Below are 18,303 nucleotides of genomic sequence, written 5' to 3'. Positions count from 1 at the left end.
GGGCACCGTCAAGTCTGTTTGGGGCACAGAGCCCGGGCCCGCGCCGCGCAGGCGCCATTTTGCGGTGCGGCGCGGGCGGCGCTCGAGCTTTAGTTCTGGAGATTTTTTTTTAAAAAAACGGTATATGGAACCGTACACCCGCCTCGAATGAACAACCATTTTTTAAAAAATATAGAAGATAACACAATTTATAATATATATATATATAATAATAAAACTCTGTGCTTTTGCTTTAAATTCCCGGTTTGACCACGGAGGCAAGTATAACCCTCAGCACGTTTGTCATTGTGTAGTTGTTGCTGTCCGAGCCTTCCCCTCCCCGCTCCTCCGCCCCGCCCCTCTCCTGCCCGCCCCGCCCCGCCCCCCCCTCTCCTGCCCGCCCCGCCCCTCTCCTGCCCGCCCCGCCCCCCCCCGCCCCGCCCCTCTCCTGCCCGCCCCGCCCCTCTCCTGCCCGCCCCGCCCCTCTCCTGCCCGCCCCGCCCCCCCCCGCCCCGCCCCTCTCCTGCCCGCCCCCCCCGCCCCGCCCCTCTCCTGCCCGCCCCGCCCCTCTCCTGCCCGCCCCGCCCCTCTCCTGCCCGCCCCGCCCCCCCCCCCCCCCCCCCCCTCCTGCCCGCCCCGCCCCTCTCCTGCCCGCCCCGCCCTCCCGCCCGCCCCCCCCCCCCCCCCCTCCCGCCCGCCCCCCCCGCCCCGCCCCTCTCCTGCCCGCCCCGCCCCTCTCCTGCCCGCCCCGCCCCTCTCCTGCCCGCCCCGCCCCTCTCCTGCCCGCCCCGCCCCCCCGCCCGCCCCCGCCCCCCCCGCCCCGCCCCTCTCCTGCCCGCCCCGCCCCCCCCGCCCCGCCCCTCTCCTGCCCGCCCCGCCCCTCTCCTGCCCGCCCCGCCTCCCCCGCCCCGCCCCTCTCCTGCCCGCCCCGCCCCTCTCCTGCCCGCCCCGCCCCTCTCCTGCCCGCCCCGCCCCTCTCCTGCCCGCCCCGCCCCTCTCCTGCCCCCCCCTCTCCTGCCCCCCCTCTCCTGCCCCCCCCTCTCCTGCCCCCCCCATCTCCTGCCCGCCCCGCCCCGCCCCTCTCCTGCCCGCCCCGCCCCTCTCCTGCCCTCCCCGCCCCTCTCCTGCCCCCCCGCTCCTGCCCGCCCCGCCCTCTCCTGCCCTCCCCGCCCCTCCTGCCGCCCCGCCCCTCTCCTGCCCGCCCCGCCCCTCTCCTGCCCTCCCCGCCCCTCCCCTCTCCTGCCCTCCCCGCCCCTCTCCTGCCCTCCCCGCCCCTCCCCTCTCCTGCCCTCCCCGCCCCTCTCCTGCCCCCCACTCTCCTGCCCGCCCCGCCCCTCTCCTGCCCTCCCCGCCCCTCTCCTGCCCCCCACTCTCCTGCCCGCCCCTCTCCTGCCCACCCCGCCCCTCTCCTGCCCCCCCTCTCCTGCCCGCCCCTCTCCTGCCCCCCCCATCTCCTGCCCGCCCCGCCCCTCTCCTGCCCTCCCCGCCCCTCTCCTGCCCCCCACTCTCCTGCCCGCCCCGCCCCTCTCCTGCCCTCCCCGCCCCTCTCCTGCCCGCCCCGCCCCTCTCCTGCCCGCCCCGCCCCTCTCCTGCCCGCCCCGCCCCTCTCCTGCCCGCCCCGCCCCTCTCCTGCCCGCCCCGCCCCTCTCCTGCCCTCCCCGCCCCTCTCCTGCTATTGCTTTTCTTTAAGTGGTGGGAGGGCCTGGGGATGGATGTGTGTTGAGGGGGCTTTCCTTTTTTTCTAAACAAACTATGAATAAAGCGGTACTTAAGACTGAATCTATATCAGCTTTCAAGAGGGAACTCGATAAATCCCTAAAAAAGGAGTAAACTACAGGGGAATCGGGAAAGGGCAGGTAAATGCCCTTTCTCCATCCCCCAAACGTTTTGCCCACAACATATGCAGTCAATTCACTTAACAGTATATTCTGTGAAGCGTTTGAGACGTCTCGAAGACATGATAAGGCACTGTTTCAAATGCAAGCATTATTATTAAATGGGACTGAAAGGTTGCTCTTAAAAGAGCCAGCACAGGGAGACGATACGCTAAATGGCCTTCAGAGCTGTACATTTCTGTAGTTCTACATAACCTTTAATGGTGCAGAATATTTTATCTGTTGGATGTTAGGTTAAATCATTTTAAATACTATTCTAGCTTTTATTCGCTTTCCTTATTATCTTTCTCTTTCCCTCAAACCTCCATCTTGTCAATCTATTCCCTTCCCTCCGCCCTTGCTACTGCTTATTCTTTCCGTTTTATCTGAATTGCCCTCCAATCACCACCTTTTACCTACTCACTTTCCAAACAGGCTCGCTAATGCACGTGTATCCTTTCCCAGATTTTATTTTTAAATTAAAAGTGTGGCCATCAATGGGTCATGTGGAGGTATGTCTCCAGCTTGAAAGTGCAAAGATCACTCATAATTTCAATTTGTAATTTATCTCACCAAATCTGGAGGTACATAGATGGCCTGATGTACCTCTGGCAGAAAACCACACAAGTTTTGTGATCCATAAGCCTTTCATTTGCCTAATTTCATTTGCTAAAAGCATAATAGATGTGATTTATGCTTGACCAACCACAAAAACAATAATTTACCATTATATAATAGACTCCAGTTGGGAGGACACCTCAAAGCTGTGTGAAGTTCACGTTGTCAACTAGGAGCCCAAAATGGGCTATGGGGGCTGTATTTCTACTCTATTTGCCACAATTAGTTAAAATACTTTACAGAAACTTTGAAATGCTTAGAAATTCTTGACATTGTAGGCAATATACTAAAATCAAGGATGACTTATCATTCAATTATCTGCATTTATGCCATATTCAGAAGTGCACCTCTTACATTTCTCACACCAGCCACCCTGATGATCTCTGATTCAAATTTCCAAATTGTTGACGGCCAGTTCTGCTACATTTTCATTTTTACTACTGATTTTGTTTCAACAGCACTTACGCAGCTCTTGAGAGTAAGATTTGGGATGGAGAGGGTGAAATGGTTTGAAAGGTTCCAGTGGGCGAGATAACTTTTTTTTTTAAAAATTGCTTTGCAGATGTATTTAGATCAAGAAATTGGTGGAGGTGATAAATGGAGGTAAGCTCTTGTGGGTAATTTTGCTTTTTTTGTGGATAAAAAGGTGGGTTGGTGAAATAGGTAAGGTTCATATAAAATTTGGAAATTGTATTAGTCATTTATTTTATTGTAAATGTACCTAATAACAATGTACCTAATGTTATTCACCAGAAATTAATCAACTTGCTTGAAATCGAGCTTAAAATTGGTCAGTTTGGTTGATAACCATTCAATGTGGCATTCATTGTGTATGAAAGGCACAGAACTCACTGATTACCTTAAGTTCATCTTAAGGTGTTCTTTGTAACCGTTGAAATCAGTTTCCTGTCTTGTAATCGCTTGGAAGTGTCCATTACATACACATTCCCATTTGAGAATATGTAAGGCCTTCTAAGTCATTTGGACTTCAATTACAAATAACACCCAGCATACAGCAATAAAAACAAAGTGGCACTGTTTATTCTTGAATTGGTTATTATTACCTCTTGATGTGGGTATTCTTCCAATTCTAGAAGCAACAACACTCTGACCAGCAAGGATCTGCCAGTTATCTCCAGGTGCATTGGCTGGCATGTTCAGGGCATCGCTTCTGACCAGCAGCATGTTTTTGTTTGCACTTTTGGTCTGTATGGATTTTTCCCAGAGATTGAAGTTTGAGGTCTTTACCATATCCACAGTGAGTCCCATACATAGTGCTCAACAATCTGTATTTTTTCTCTTTATTGCATGGTGACTTACACATTGAAGGATCACTTAGTCTTATCCCTTAGACATTTTTCAATCACCCCGGTTTCAGTTCCTGGGAAATGTGGACATAGAAAATGATACTGACACATCTAATCATGAAAATATAAAGTAGTCTCAATTTAGAATACACTACAGTTGAAAAGTTACCTCAAATAATACTACAGCGTTTTACAAAAAACAAAGGAACATAATCTGTGGTCCTTTTTATATTTTTGAAAACTACTTATTTGGCTGCGTCTTTCAGCGCAGTATTTCATCTGTTATTAATTTTATTGAAAAATGTATACTATAAAATTTAAATAAAATTTCTAAAATAATAGCCTGTTTTCCAATCTCTGATCTATCTTCATTTTGACTTACTTGTTAATTTTCTTTTGTTAGTTGTATTGGAATGAATTGAGTTTCCGGTTGTAGTTAACAAGCAAAGATGCTTTATATTGTATATTAGCTATTGGTGGGTTGCACAAAAGGTTGTATGCATTGCAGTGAAGAGATTTAAACTGTAATCCTACTGTTTTGAACAGGAGTCGTGGGGATAAACTAAGAGGAAGAAGTTGGCGAATGGCAAGAGGAGGCAGAGGTGATTTTGGAGCACTGAAGGACCATAGTCTGCCTGTTAGATGTGGGCCACCGGGAAGAGGAGGACCACTTGGTAGAGATGGGCAAGGACAAGCAGCTGCTAATGGATATGGACCTGTAAGGTATTTTTCCTCCAGTCTTTGCTCCTTATCACTTATCACCTGAGGCAGTGGTTCAAATTGGATTGCAATTCCAGGGTCAGCTGCTTCTGTAACCCTATTCACATAATGATTGCAACTGAATCAGGGCAGTAAATTTTAGGAAGAAGTGGTTCCATGTGGAATGAAACCTGACCTTTTCCGTACTGATGTCTTGACACGTGCTCTTGCAGCACTTAGCCCTGAATAGTGGTAATCGTGTTCACCTGTGTTAGTTAGCCTAAGCATGCAGAAGTCAATCAGATACCCAATTGCCAGGTCCTATCGGAGAATGAAGAATTCATTCAGGGCTCAAACCTTAAACCTTCCTTGTGTACATAAGGCCTTCCTAGTTTGCATAGCTCAATATCACACTGTGTTAGTTAATCACATTCTCAAGTCAGTTAATCTCCTGAGAACTAAGTTGGTATTTCTGCAATATAGTTGGCACTTAGTTAATGAGACTTTAGGGGTAGGGTGAACCTGAAATTGCAAAATATTTTACTATTCACCATCCTGATTGTCTCAGTGCTGTCAATATTGTCTTGATCATATTTGAAATTTCAGTATGCAGGAGGCTTGAATTTGACATGTTTTGACCTTCCTAATCGTGGCTGAACATGTTCTATATTGTAGAATGCTGTTTTACCTGTGAATTAGAATGCTTTTCTCTATTCTAGAAGTGGCATCGGAAATGCTAGAATACATCCATATCCAGATCACCGTGGTCCAAGAGGGGGTAGAGATGGTCCACCAGGCCATGGGCCACTAATAAGAGGAGAGATAGAGTGTCATTTTAGTGGGCGAGAAGATTTTCCCTTCCCTCCTCCACCAAGGTAAGAAGACATGTTAAATTTAAGAAACTGTTCAATTTGTAATGACTCAAGTCAGTTAATCTCTTGAGAACTAAGTTGGTATTTTTGCAACATATTTGGCAAGCCTCAGAAAAGACTGCATTGTTGGAAAGAAATTTTAAAGCTGGTAGAAATTATCTAATATTTTTTGTGTGTTTATATTTTTGGCTTATATTTCTTAATGAGCCTTATTTTTCTTCATAATATCATGCTAGTCAACATAAATCAATCTCAAAAACTTGGATTTCAAAGACTCTTCAAGGAGAGGCAATAGAAAGTCCTTTTTAGATGTGATTTTAGATTTCAAAAAGGTGGTAGAACAAATGTTGAACACACAACCTTATTAAGAGCCAAATTTATAGCTCATTGTGTTGCCAAAGGAACCTCTTTTCATCATCACACCCTTGGCATAAATTAAGAAATAAGAAGCAGGATTGAAGATTTTTTCTTACTGCCAAGTAACATTGAACTGCAGTCCAAGTCAATCAGATGTTGAACATATTCCAGGAATGATGGAATTTCACAAGAGTTGAAATTTACTACTACTGTGATAACACTGTTGAATAAACATTTTCAGCTTGAGTTGGCTTTCAGCTTTTCGAGGCAGTATGCAGATGTATTACTATTAATGGTAACACACTCTTAACTGATATTTTTCAATCGGCAAGCTGTCAAACTGAACCTTTCCAGGGCAAAGTTCTAATTCTATTTGTTCAATTAAAATCAGCAAGATGTTTGCCTTAAAACATCTGTTTGATATCTAACAACCAAAACTCCCATACCTAGTGAGGGGGCGAGAATCCTACTTGTTCTCAGTTTACAGTTCTACAGATGAGTGGAAATGGAGAAAAATTATTTTAAAATTTGTTCCTCCAAGAAATGAGCAGTTTAATTATAAACCTGCCTTCTCCAAAGGTGAACCAACTGAATTTATCTTAAATCCAAAGCCTCACTGCATTGTATTCAGGGAATTTGACTTCATGCAGAAGCATCAATTACAAATTTGAAAGATAGAGTGGAGGTTACAAATTGCATCTTATTAACATTTCCATCATTCTACAACTAGAGTGCAATGTTCTTAGATATGGTGAACCATTAAGCTAACACTTGTCAGTATGGATTCCATAAAGAGTTGTTGTCTTTTGAGATGGCAGTAGCAACTCAAAGAACTTAGTTTGTTTGTACTTGATAAGGATATTGACTACTATAAAATACCACAGTACCTTAATCCTTAAGGAAAATATAGACCTTTGAAAAATGCCCTTCCAATGCGACAAAACGTTGCCCAGAATACATTATCATCTGTCTCCCCCTTCCTCCATTATTAGGCATTTGGTTTCTTCATTAATTTCATTGAATTACCTTACAGATTCAGGGGTGGTCCACCGCTACCACCACCACCTCCTCCCCCAGGAACAATGGGTTTCAGAGGAAGACACCCCTTTCCTCGGAGCAGAGGCATGCGATCGGGCCCAAGAGGGGATTTCCGATCCCCAAGAGGGTAAGTGAACCTCAGGCTCCATGTGGATAATTTTCCCCCAAAAAGCAGTAAATTCTTCTTTCTCTAAACTGATTTTTTTTTGTAATTTTTGAATAATGTATATATTTTTGGAAGCCTATATAAAAAATGCATGTCCAGACTATTTCAAATGGCTATAGTGTAAAATAATTAAATGTAGTATAACTTAGCTTTTTTTTTAAATAACTAACCATAATCGCTTTATTAAGAAAAGTTCAATATAAAACCAAAAAAAATTGTGATTTTATCCTTTTACACAGCTTTCCCAATGGACCTGGTGTGCCACCGCCACCACCTGTACGGGGCCAGAGATGGCCTGGACCCCCAGGTGGCAGACGCTTTTAAGCCACTTACTGTTAAATTGTATAGTGGGGCACACACAAAATGTTTGAGATGGCCGGACTAGAAACACAAAAAAGTAAAGCTGGCAAAGAAACTTAGTTGAGACTTGTCAACAATATTTGCAGCAGCCCTCATGCACCAGGTGGCATAAGCCATACAAATCTATATTTCTGTGACTCCTTGGACTTTTGAAGAGTTGTTTTACATAAAACTGTATGAACTCCTTTTGGTGTCTCGTGCACCCACAAATCTTCAACGATTAAATAGCCAGTTTTATGTCTAGATGTGACTGTCAAGGTCAAGCATTTATCTTTGTAAAGAAGCATTCAGTATACTTTTATGAAGTTCGAAAATACTTTTTGTGCAGCTATTTTAATTTAGGTAGCTGTGATTGTTTTAGTCATTGTTTTGTCGTGAGAAATATTGCCTGTGCCTCCTTATTTTATAAGAGTGAAGTGTTTTTTTTTAAAATTTGGAAATACTGACTCGAGAAGTAACAATGTAAAGTGAAAGTAGTTAATGAATTGATGACTCCATATGTGGAAACAAAATCACTCTGTTACGTTTTGAATTGTTACAGATACACTAAATAATGTAACTGAAGTAAATGTGGAATGTTGCTTTCTGAACCAGAAAGAGCATAATGAAAAACTCCTGAGGAAATAAAAAAAATTATTTAAAAAAATTGTGAATTTCAGAGGGTTTTAAATTTCATTATTTTCCCCAAAGATTTATATACCTTGATGCAGTTTGACCCTTTGATTATGTAATTATTAAATAATTGAAATGTAACATGTTATGTTTGCCAGACATAAATGTTATAATCAATGTATCTAACCACATTCATTTGAATATTTTAATGAAACAATGTATAGTCACTTACCATATTCATATGAATATAATTAAAGCAGTGTATCATTATTTGCTACAAAGAATTTAATGATTGTCTAATGTTAATGGCAGAGAGACGTAACGACGGAAATTATTTGGAACAGAGCCTGCCATCTTCCAGGATGATCACAATTTAACTTGACATTAAAGTAGTTCGTATAACAACGAACTTGGCCTAGTTCCATTTGTGCTGAGGGCTGAATCCTGTCATCTGACCAGTTTGAAGTTCAAGTTAACCTTAGGGTATCCCTACCTTGGGTCTTAAATCTGTAAGCAGGAATTGTATATATGAAGAGCCAATAATTTGTTACGATATGGTTAACTAAATTTTATGTGGGAACATCCCACTACATATCTGGCTTCCAGTAAAATTAAAAGGTAGCATTAGACAAAATTAATATTTTAATTTATAGACCTAACGGTTGAAATATGTTTTGTGGGTAAATATCTAAAATGTAGTGATATGATTGTTGTGAAGTTTAAAATCTGCAATTTGGGTCTTTTGTGCAATAAACCTTCATTTAAAAAAAATGCCTTCAATATTGCATGTGATTTTTAAATTGACTTTTAATCACTAATATTCCTGTGGTATACAAGATTGATGCTGTTGTTGTCTCCTGAAGGGTAGAGAATAGGTAGAGAATCCTGTGTGGTCTGCTGGAGATCCTGAGACTGCGGGAGAGCTTGAGCAATTAATTCAGGTGAGCATTGTTTACATCTTTATCTTAAATTGAGCTGCAACCTGAATCTTTGGAAAAATGGCATTGATGGCCCAAATTTTGAAATGTTAAAAATTACATTTTGATGTTAAATAGTACTTTTGTTTCAAATAATGTGAATCTAGCCTTATACTGTAGAGTAGGGATGGTCAACTTGCTCCCCATGGGCCGAATTATGCCTGCGTAAAATAGTCACACGAGCTGCAAGTTGGCTATCCTTGCTGTAAATAATGGTGGGGGGGGAGGAGGTACACTGTGTTGCTGTGGATTTGTTCACCAGTTGGTGAACATAGTTTGTTAGCCAGGGCAGTGGTGTTAGAGCAGTCGTATGTCAAATAGCTCTCGGATAGGAAGGAAAGATTGGGAAATCAGGTAGGATCTTGCTACTGATTGCTTTCCAGTAACCCTTGTAGGTGACTGTGAATGTTAGTTATGTACAGGAGCATGTTTGACGATGGTGACACACCTATCCAAAAATATTGAATAGCCTGGCAGCACTCACTGTCTAAGGTTCACAAATGCATGCACAAGGCACAAGAGAGCTAACTGGTCTGTTTGGAGCTCCTATCTGAGTGGTCACCTTCAGGAGAGATGGGGGAAGCAAGTTATTTGGTAGCTCATTTATTTATAAAACATTCTTTGCAATATTAAAGCTAAAGCCCCCCCCACCAAAAAAAAAATCCTCATGTTACAAGGTTGGTAAGACCCTCATTTGACTAATGGATGTTACTTAATTGAAACGATCCGCAAATAAAGTACTATTTTATGTTGCGAATGCTGACCAGAATTCCATGTTTCTATCCATCAAAACTAGTCTTTGACATACTTATTATGCAAATCAGAAAATATTTCTTCACACAAAACATTGTGGCACTGTAGAATGTACTATCTCATAAGGCTTTAGATGCAGGATTGATTGGGATGATCCAGGTTTAGAAATAAAATGTCCTCACTACTCCGAATCTTCTATTTGGGTCACCTGTGTTTTTTCGAAGTTTCAAGTAAAATCTCTATCTTAAATCATGAAGATTGTTACTTGTGATCTAATAGAATTTTGCTAATATCTTTTCTGAGAGTTTGGCAGGTACAGCATTCTGTGAAGATGTTGCTTGGACCTGCAAGAAGGAAAAGATAAGGTTGTTTCCAATTTTTACCACTCCTAATTACAGGCCATAAGAGTAGGATTACTATTTCTGACTTCATTTGTTTTTAATGGTGTTTTTTCTTTCCCCTCCAAATGCCTTAGTGCACTGTATTGTGTGACCCAGCCGCATTGACTTGGAAGGTCCTATAATTAGCTGATTGCAGCTGTGGCTGCCATGGAGACACATTTCAGAATCCCTAACAGTGGGATTTGCCTTCTGACTACCCTGAATCCTCTGCGGATATTGGATGAATTCTAGCTCACAGCGAAGTGAAGGATAAGATACAAATTAGGAGAAAATAAAATAAGGAAAATGGGCGCAATTAATGGATAATTGCTGCTCTAAACAACATAATAGGGAAATGGTATTCTACTTAATAAATACCTATTTTAAACAAAATCATCACATTACAGTAACCACATACACCCGACAGTAAACATGTAGTACAAAAATCATTTACATAAACATTTTATTTTTTTAAAAAAACTACTTTAAATTCAAAAGCTCACCTTAATTTAAACCCCTCGGTAAAAAAAATGAAAGTTTTATGTGTCTAAAGCCCATCCTGTAGCTCAATGGTTAGAGCACTCGACTTGCAAGTGTTCAATTCCACGCAGGGTGAAACCTTGGCAAGTTTCCTTACTCCACACGTCTGATAATAATCCCTCCAAAAAGCAAAACAATAATAAATTGGTCATTTTCAGTCCACGATTGTGTGGGACACTGTTGTGCATAATTGGCTGCCGTGTTTCACCCACAAATATACAGTCAATTCACTTTACAGTATATTCTGTGAAGCGCTTTGAGACGTCTAGAAGACGTGAAAAGCACTATATCAAATGCAAGGACTATTATTATCTCTAGCCTGTCAAATATACTGGGAACAAAAGTCACTGATGAAACATTTCTGGGTGGTTGAATTTATCCCTCTTTAAACTACACAAAAAAGTAAAAAAATAAAAATGTACGTGCCATAAATTTCTTCACAGATGTGTATACTCTTAATATTTTAATGCTGTGCTTTTAATTTACATTATAAGATTATATGACGATTATTTTGTCTTAACCAGTATAAAAGATGTTGAATCATGGAGATTCCTTTTATTGCTTCATATGAATTTGGATGCAAATTATTACATCTAGGAATCTTTTTTACCTTAATTTGCTGCCAGTTTCGCCCACAAAATATAGTCAATTCACTTTAAACTATATTTTGTGAAACGCTTTGAGACGTCTGAAAGACATAAGGCGCTATCAAAGGAAAAAAAAATGGAAGAATTGCTATCAATATTTCACAATTTATTCCCTATTGTTTTACTGTTGGAGGCAGCAAAATTTTAGTAATTAAACATTCATTGTATGCTACATGTATATCTTTCATCTAAATCTTTGACATGGGGTTGAATTAATTATCTTGAATACAATGGAATTTGAAAAATCCTAGTTTATTTGAAGGGATACAAGTTAATCTTGCAGGGGTCTTGCCTAACTGAAGCTTCACCTACTCAGAGCATTAAAACAGCCCCAGTTGAGACCACATCCCCAATTGTAAATTATTATCCTTTAACTCTTCTTAGTTACATTTACCTTGGAACCTTATGGTGACAAATGTATCATCTTCACAGCATTTCCCCATGGTTTTAATGTGAAAGCTATTTAATTTATAAAGTTTTATATGCAACTTAAATAATGCAAACCAAACGTATAATAACATTAATTTATTATTGCATTTAAAAAAATTAAACTGTTACATAATACAACTTTCATCGGTCTGTTTTTGTTGCATCTTCTGAAGGATTTGAGTTCCAAACTGGTTCATTAATATACTCAGGTAACTGCTGGAGCATCGTCTGAAAAATAATATTTTATAAATTACACATTTTAAGACACAGATTCTAAAGTTCTATGACCATTGATTTGAGACTGACCTTTGTCACCTCCATAGCAACACCTTCTGGCAGATTGCGCTGGATGTATTCCAAATATACATCAGCAGTGCTTCCAGTCAGATGCTTGAGCTGGCACAGAGAACAGTAATGTAAGTACAGCAAAACACACATGAAGGTGTATTAAAACTCCAGTTGATATGTTTACTTGCATTTTATAGTTTGAGCATCAGGAATAGTAAAATATCTCCCAAGAATTGTAAAATATTTCTCCATCTAAATATCAATCAGTATGAGCAGAACCAACTGCTATTTTAAACCTGCACCGTATTCCAAAATATAACCAAGAAGACAAATTCCTCTCAATGCATTGGAGAAAATTGCCAATGTAAATATTGGCAGCATAATCATGAGCATCTCTGAATACTTGAGCAAGTTTGTCCTTGTATTCTCTAGTGCATACATGCTGCATGCATAAAAGGGATTCATGCTTCCTATCACAAAACTGCAGCTGCAGATACCCATTCTCGGGGGGGGGGCAAGGGAGCATATTACCTGAATTTAGATAGCTATAATTTGTTTTAAAGTACATTATAAAATGGTAAAGTACTTTTCCATTCTATAACTACCCTGAACTGATTAAAGATATTCACATTCCGCCTTTCAGGGGCTAGTAAAATCTGTTCTCACCTGTGTACAACGAACTAAAACCCTTAATTTTAATTCAAGATAGACAGCGAATCACTTAAATTAATCTTCAGTGAAGGAGCTCCTTACAGAACTCATTATTCCATGTATTCTGCTCAATTGTGGGTAAATACCAATAAATCATTACTTGGCATCTGTTCACACCCCACCCACACATCTACAGTTTAATTACTTAAAACAGTCACCACTTTACAGTATATCCTATAAAATGCTTTGGGACATCCACCTGACATTAAAAGCAAAAAAACCTCAGAGCTTATCATCAAGAGCATTGACTGGCAAGCATCCTGCCCAACAAGGACCACCATTACCAATGAGAAGTCTAAATGATTGAACAGAAATAAATTAAAACTGGAGTTCTGCTTCGTAGGTTAAAAACGATTCATTGTGAAAATCGTTTGGAGTTGGAACTCTGTACTTAATTTATTTCCAGCTGAACAACTGCCCATCATTTACCTCTATACATCTGTAGTGTGTTCTCATCTCATACTGAACTCTGTGCTTCTTAAAAATATGAACAGATTTAAGAAGAGTCATTCTTTCCATTTTTTTTTGAGGTTCATATCTAAAAGATAGAAAAAATTCAACTTGAATAGATACAAAACTCAAATTCAGTAATTCTGTAACATAAACTTTAAAATATGAGTTTAAATGACCTAACAAAATGACTTTATGTGATGCACAGAACATGGCACAAGACAAATGTAAGGCACTGCTTTTAAGTGATGGCAAATGCTGTCTCAAGATTTTCCTCAGGAAGAGGGTGGAAACTAAAAAAACATAAATTTAACTATAATGAGTCACCATCTCATAAAGTGGCCAATTTAAAAATCTTTGTTCAAAATTAACTGATTCTAAAAGCAGAATCTAAGATGATAATCCAGGAGAATACTTTCTGATCGATACCTACTGCTACACAAATAAGTGATTCATACATCCTAGAACAGCGTGGTCCAAAATGCAGCCTGCGGACGGCATCCGGCCCGCAACCATTTCCAACATTCCAACTTGTGCGTGTCACTATCTGCAATGGCAGGACTAAGTTACTAATTACGCGGTTGGTAAGAAACACGCTTTCCTGATAGACTGCAGTAACAGCCGGTATTATTTACACTCTCCGCGCTGAGTCCTCCCAACCGCTGGCTCCTGTCGCTGGCCTGGGCGGATGTTCACCAGGGAGTGGAAGTTGGAATGTTGGAAACGGTCTCCGGTTGGATAAAATTACCGGCCAGGCCGGATGTGGCCTGTGGGCCGCCAGCTGGCCCACACTGGATATAGCCCGCCCAACCTTTCTCAAATAGGGAATCCGGCCCACGGCAATCAAAAGGTTGGACTCCCCTGACCTATAGTATAGCGACAGAAACAGCATAATAAAAACAATACAAAATATGCAACTGATTCATAAGATACAAGTGATGGTTGCACTTTCAGGATGCCAAAGAAAATTACTTGGAAAAATTAAGCTGTTTAACAGAATCCACCTGGCTCATTCAACTCCAAAATACAAGAAATAAGAACTTACACTTCATCAACACTGATGTTCAGCATTTTAGCTGCAAGGGCAGCAAAGTACTCATAGCTATCCAGAACAGCTTTATCATGGCCTTTCACCAACACGGATATGTTCTTATAAAGTCTGTCAGGCTCATCTGTCAAGGTTACCTACATCACATAAGACACAATGATGAATTGTCTGCAGGAAAGACCTCTAGAAATCAACTACAAGTCTCAACGAAGCAGTGTGATCCAAAACTCACATTAGAATGAAATTAATGATTCTTAAAAACTTTATGCCACAGGTATAAACTTTGAAATCTTGAAACTGAATTAGTGTTCACAAACTTTTTTTAAAAATCCTTATTTTTGGTGACATCTGCCACCTTGACTTCAACATTTTCCCTCACCGACTTATTTAAAATTTTTGAGGTTCTTAAATGTGGGTGTGAACCAGATGATCTATTCTAAAAGTACTCCACTGGAGTTGTGCACAAATGTGTACAATCACATAACATTCAAAAGACTGTTGAATGTATATTGGTTACAATGTAAACCCTTTCTACATGTTGCCTATAATAGTATTCCTGGACGACAGCAGCTAACTTTGGTAAATTGACTGCTGGATTACAAAGATGTCTACTAATGATATACAAAAGGGACAAGTTGCCTAAAAGCAGACACAGCAAACAGTTACTGAAACATGGAAGTAAACCTTACCAAGGAGGTAGTATCGAAATTTGTAGACCCCAAATGAATTCTGGAAGAAAGTGTCACCAATGGTCCTCCAATGCTGCTTAATAGAAATATTGTGGATGAAATAAAGATTAATTATCCATGCACAGCCGTTTTGTTTCAACATATTGGAGTTCAATCAATGTCAGGAGAAATGTACTTTCTCAAACTGTTGGAAACAAGTTAACTACATGGATGTAATCAACATTTAGTTTTTTTTAAAAAAGCAACTAAAAATACTTTGAATCATCTGTGACAATTCTTATTCAACCTTATGCAATATTTCAAGACTTACCAAAGCCCTTCTGTTGTTAAACTGTTGCTGGGACAATTCACAGGTAGCATTTGAGCAAACTGAAAGACAAACAATGATAATCTTATACTCTGTAAATGAGGAGCCCTTTCCTACCTCTGAGACAAATGTGAATTCAAGTTCCACATTGGGACTTTGAACACACAGTCGTGGCTGACACTCCAATTCAGTCCTGTGAGAACACTCACTGAAGGTGCCATTCTTCAGATGACACAAACGAAGGTCCTGTCTGCCTATCCAGGTGGATGTTAAAGATCCCATGGTACAATCCGAAAAGAAAAGAGGATTTCTCCGGGTGTCCTGGTGAACAATCCCCCAATAAACTGAGTCATTTATTTTATGGCTTTTTGTGGAACATTGGTGTGTGCAAATTGGCAGTCCTGTTTGCCTAAAAAAACACACATTACGTTTCACCCACAAAAAATAGTCTTCACTTCACAGTATATTCTGTGAAGCGCTTTGCGACGTCTCAAAGACATAAGGCGCTAAATCAAATGCAAGGATTATTATCACAGTGAACCCTTTGTAACGTTTTAACATTTTAACACCTTCTTAACATGAAAGGTGCTATATCCAACTTTATTTCATTTTACTTTGTGTCAATAGATAGAGAAAAGCAAGAGAAAATGAATGAAAGTTGACACAGATGTATTGCCAGTGCAGCCTCCAACAGTCCACTCTAATATGCTTTTGCCATCAAGGCTTCCACATGAGTGAATGGACGACGCTGCCGAGGCCGACACCAGTGAACCCTCCCACTGAGGAGGGCTCGGGATTCAGGAGGAAAAAAAAACACAGACACAAGTCAGTAAGAAGGTCAATGGTGGAGGACAGGAGCCCCGGGGCTCAACTGAGGGTCAGGACACACTCCATGTGGCGGTGGGAGAGCGGGCAGGTCGGTGTGAGGGGATGGAGCGAGGGGAGGGGCTGAGCTTCCCACCTGCGGGAGGAGACGAACCAAACCTCTGTAAACTGCAGCCATCTTCACCATAGAAAACCTTCCGGGGTATCCACACCGTCTGACAACTCCTTCCGGGGCAGTGAGCCGTCACCTCAAACTCACTGCAGTCAAACAGCTCGTGTCGCGTAGCTGCGCATGCGCGAACTCCACCAGCCCGCAGGCAGCGTGACGTCACATTACACTGACACCATCACTGTCACAAAACATCAACACCAACACCGTCACCAACGCATCAACACCGTCACCAACACCAACACCGACACCGTCACCAACACCGTCACCAACACCGTCACCAACACCAACACCGTCACCAACACATCAACACCAACACTGTCACCGTCACCAACACTGTCACCAACACATCAACACCAACACTAACACCGTCACCAACACTGTCACCAACACATCAACACCAACACTAACACCGTCACCAACACTGTCACCAACATCAACACCGACACTGTCACCAACACCGTCACCAACACTGTCACCAACACCAACACCGTCACCAACACATCAACACCAACACTGACACCGTCACCAACACATTAACACCAACACTAACACCAACACTAACACTGTCACCAACACATTAACAACAACACATTAACACTAATACATTAACACCAACACTGTCACCAACACATTAACACTAACACTGTCACCAATACATTAACACTAACGCTGTGACCAATACATTAACACTAACACTGTCACCAACACTAACACTGTCACCAACACATTAACACTAACACTGTCACTAACACATTAACACTAACACCGTTACTGACACTGTCACCAACACTAACACCAACACTGTCACCAACACATTACCACATTAACACTGTCACCAACACTAACACCGTCACTAACACTGTCACCAACACTAACACCGTCACCAACACTAACACTGTCACCAACACATTAACACCAACACTGTCACATTAACACCATCACTAACACTGTCACCAACACATTAACACCAACACTGTCACTAACACTAACACTGTCACTAACACTAACACTTTCACCAACACATTAACACCAACACTGTCACCAACACTAGCACCGTCACTAACACTGTCACCAACACATTAACACTAAAACTGTCACTAACACTGTCACTAACACATTAACTCCGTCACTAAAACTGTCACCAACACTAACACCAACACATTAACACCAACACTGTCAGTAACACTAACACTGTCACTAACAATTTAACACCGTTACTAACACTGTCACCAACACTAACACTGTCACCAACGCATTAACACCAATACTGTCACTAACACATTAACACCAACACTGTCACATTAACACCGTCACTAACACTCACCAACACTAACACTGTCACCAACACATTAACACTAACACTGTCACTAACATATTAACACTAACACCGTTACTAACACTAACACTGTCACCAACACATTAACACCAACACTGTCACCAACACTCACACTGTCACCAACACTAACACTGTCACCGACACTAACACTGTCACCAACACTAACACCGTCACTAACACTGTCACCAACACTAACACCAACACTAACACTGTCACCAACACATTAACAACAACACATTAACACTAATACATTAACACCAACACTGTCACCAACACATTAACACTAACACTGTCACCAACACATTAACACCAACACTGTCACCAACACTGTCACCAACACAGTAACATTAACACATTAACACTGTCACCAACACATTAACACTAACACTGTCACCAACACATTAACATCAAAACATTCACTAATGCACTGTCACTAACACACTGTCACTAATACACTGTCACTAACACACTGACACCAGTCACACTGTCATCAACACATTCACTAACGCACTGTCACTGACACACTTTCACCCACACTATGTCACTAACTCACTGACACTAACATATTGTCGCCAGGCACACTGTCACTAACACACTGTCACTAACAGTGTCACTATCACACTGTCACTAACACTGACACCAGTCACACGGTTATTAGCACATTCACTAACACACTGTCACCAACACACTGTTACCAACACACTGACACTAACACACTGACACCAGTCACACTGTCATTAACACAATCACTAACACACTGTCACTGACACACTGTCACCAACACAATGTCACTAACTCACTGACACTAACATACTGTCACCAGCCACACTGTCGCTAACACACTGTCACCAACACACTGTCACTATCAC

At 41.6% G+C, this 18,303-nt stretch overlaps 2 protein-coding genes and 1 long non-coding RNA gene across 5 annotated transcripts; 1 reads left to right on the top strand and 2 right to left on the bottom strand.

The window, feature by feature from the left end:
* The first annotated feature begins 210 nt into the window (after positions 1-210).
* On the top strand, positions 211-7,784 carry si:ch211-51e12.7 (uncharacterized protein LOC336335 homolog). 2 transcript variants are annotated; one of them, XM_042333332.1, is made up of 6 exons: positions 211-257; positions 3,034-3,074; positions 4,325-4,501; positions 5,197-5,352; positions 6,740-6,871; positions 7,150-7,784. In XM_042333332.1, exons 2-6 carry the CDS (start codon positions 3,034-3,036, stop codon positions 7,232-7,234), a joined length of 591 nt encoding a protein of 196 aa, XP_042189266.1. In that variant the 5' UTR covers positions 211-257; the 3' UTR covers positions 7,235-7,784. The 2 variants fall into 2 exon arrangements, with proteins under 2 accessions (XP_042189266.1, XP_042189267.1); XM_042333333.1 differs by lacking the exon at positions 211-257 and adding an exon at positions 3,566-3,729 and having other exon boundaries at positions 3,054-3,074.
* Positions 7,785-8,671: 887 nt separating this feature from the next.
* On the bottom strand, positions 8,672-10,552 carry LOC121848568. Its single transcript, XR_006084940.1, has 2 exons — positions 10,496-10,552; positions 8,672-9,956 (listed from the first exon to the last, which is right to left on the bottom strand). It is a non-coding gene; the product is annotated as an uncharacterized LOC121848568 (long non-coding RNA).
* A 1,137-nt stretch (positions 10,553-11,689) lies between these two features.
* Positions 11,690-16,159, bottom strand: mrps10 (mitochondrial ribosomal protein S10). Of its 2 annotated transcripts, none has more exons than XM_042332655.1 (7): positions 16,063-16,159; positions 15,105-15,163; positions 14,795-14,870; positions 14,103-14,242; positions 13,037-13,145; positions 11,915-12,004; positions 11,690-11,836 (listed from the first exon to the last, which is right to left on the bottom strand). In XM_042332655.1, the coding sequence occupies exons 1-7, from the start codon at positions 16,111-16,113 to the stop codon at positions 11,750-11,752; spliced, it is 612 nt and encodes a 203-aa protein (XP_042188589.1). In that variant the 5' UTR covers positions 16,114-16,159; the 3' UTR covers positions 11,690-11,749.
* Between the last annotated feature and the right edge of the window lie 2,144 nt (positions 16,160-18,303).

Source organism: Callorhinchus milii, unplaced genomic scaffold (genome assembly GCF_018977255.1).
Source record: "Callorhinchus milii isolate IMCB2004 unplaced genomic scaffold, IMCB_Cmil_1.0 Scaffold3, whole genome shotgun sequence".
Taxonomy (NCBI): Eukaryota; Metazoa; Chordata; class Chondrichthyes; order Chimaeriformes; family Callorhinchidae; genus Callorhinchus; species Callorhinchus milii.
Note: the sequence above shows the minus strand (reverse complement) of the source record. Positions and strands in the feature narration are given on the sequence as shown.

Coding starts and splice junctions, on each gene's coding strand:
- si:ch211-51e12.7 (XM_042333332.1), top strand. CDS start 3,034: ATGTATTTAGATCAAGAAATTGGTGGAGGTGATAAATGGAG. Junction 5,353..6,739: donor CCCTTCCCTCCTCCACCAAG/GTAAGAAGACAT, acceptor ATTACCTTACAG/ATTCAGGGGTGGTCCACCGC. Junction 6,872..7,149: donor GATTTCCGATCCCCAAGAGG/GTAAGTGAACCT, acceptor CCTTTTACACAG/CTTTCCCAATGGACCTGGTG.
- mrps10 (XM_042332655.1), bottom strand. CDS start 16,113: ATGGTGAAGATGGCTGCAGTTTACAGAGGTTTGGTTCGTCTCCTCCCG. Junction 13,146..14,102: donor AACATCAGTGTTGATGAAGT/GTAAGTTCTTAT, acceptor TCTATCTTTTAG/ATATGAACCTCAAAAAAAAA. Junction 12,005..13,036: donor CACACTACAGATGTATAGAG/GTAAATGATGGG, acceptor TCTCTGTGCCAG/CTCAAGCATCTGACTGGAAG.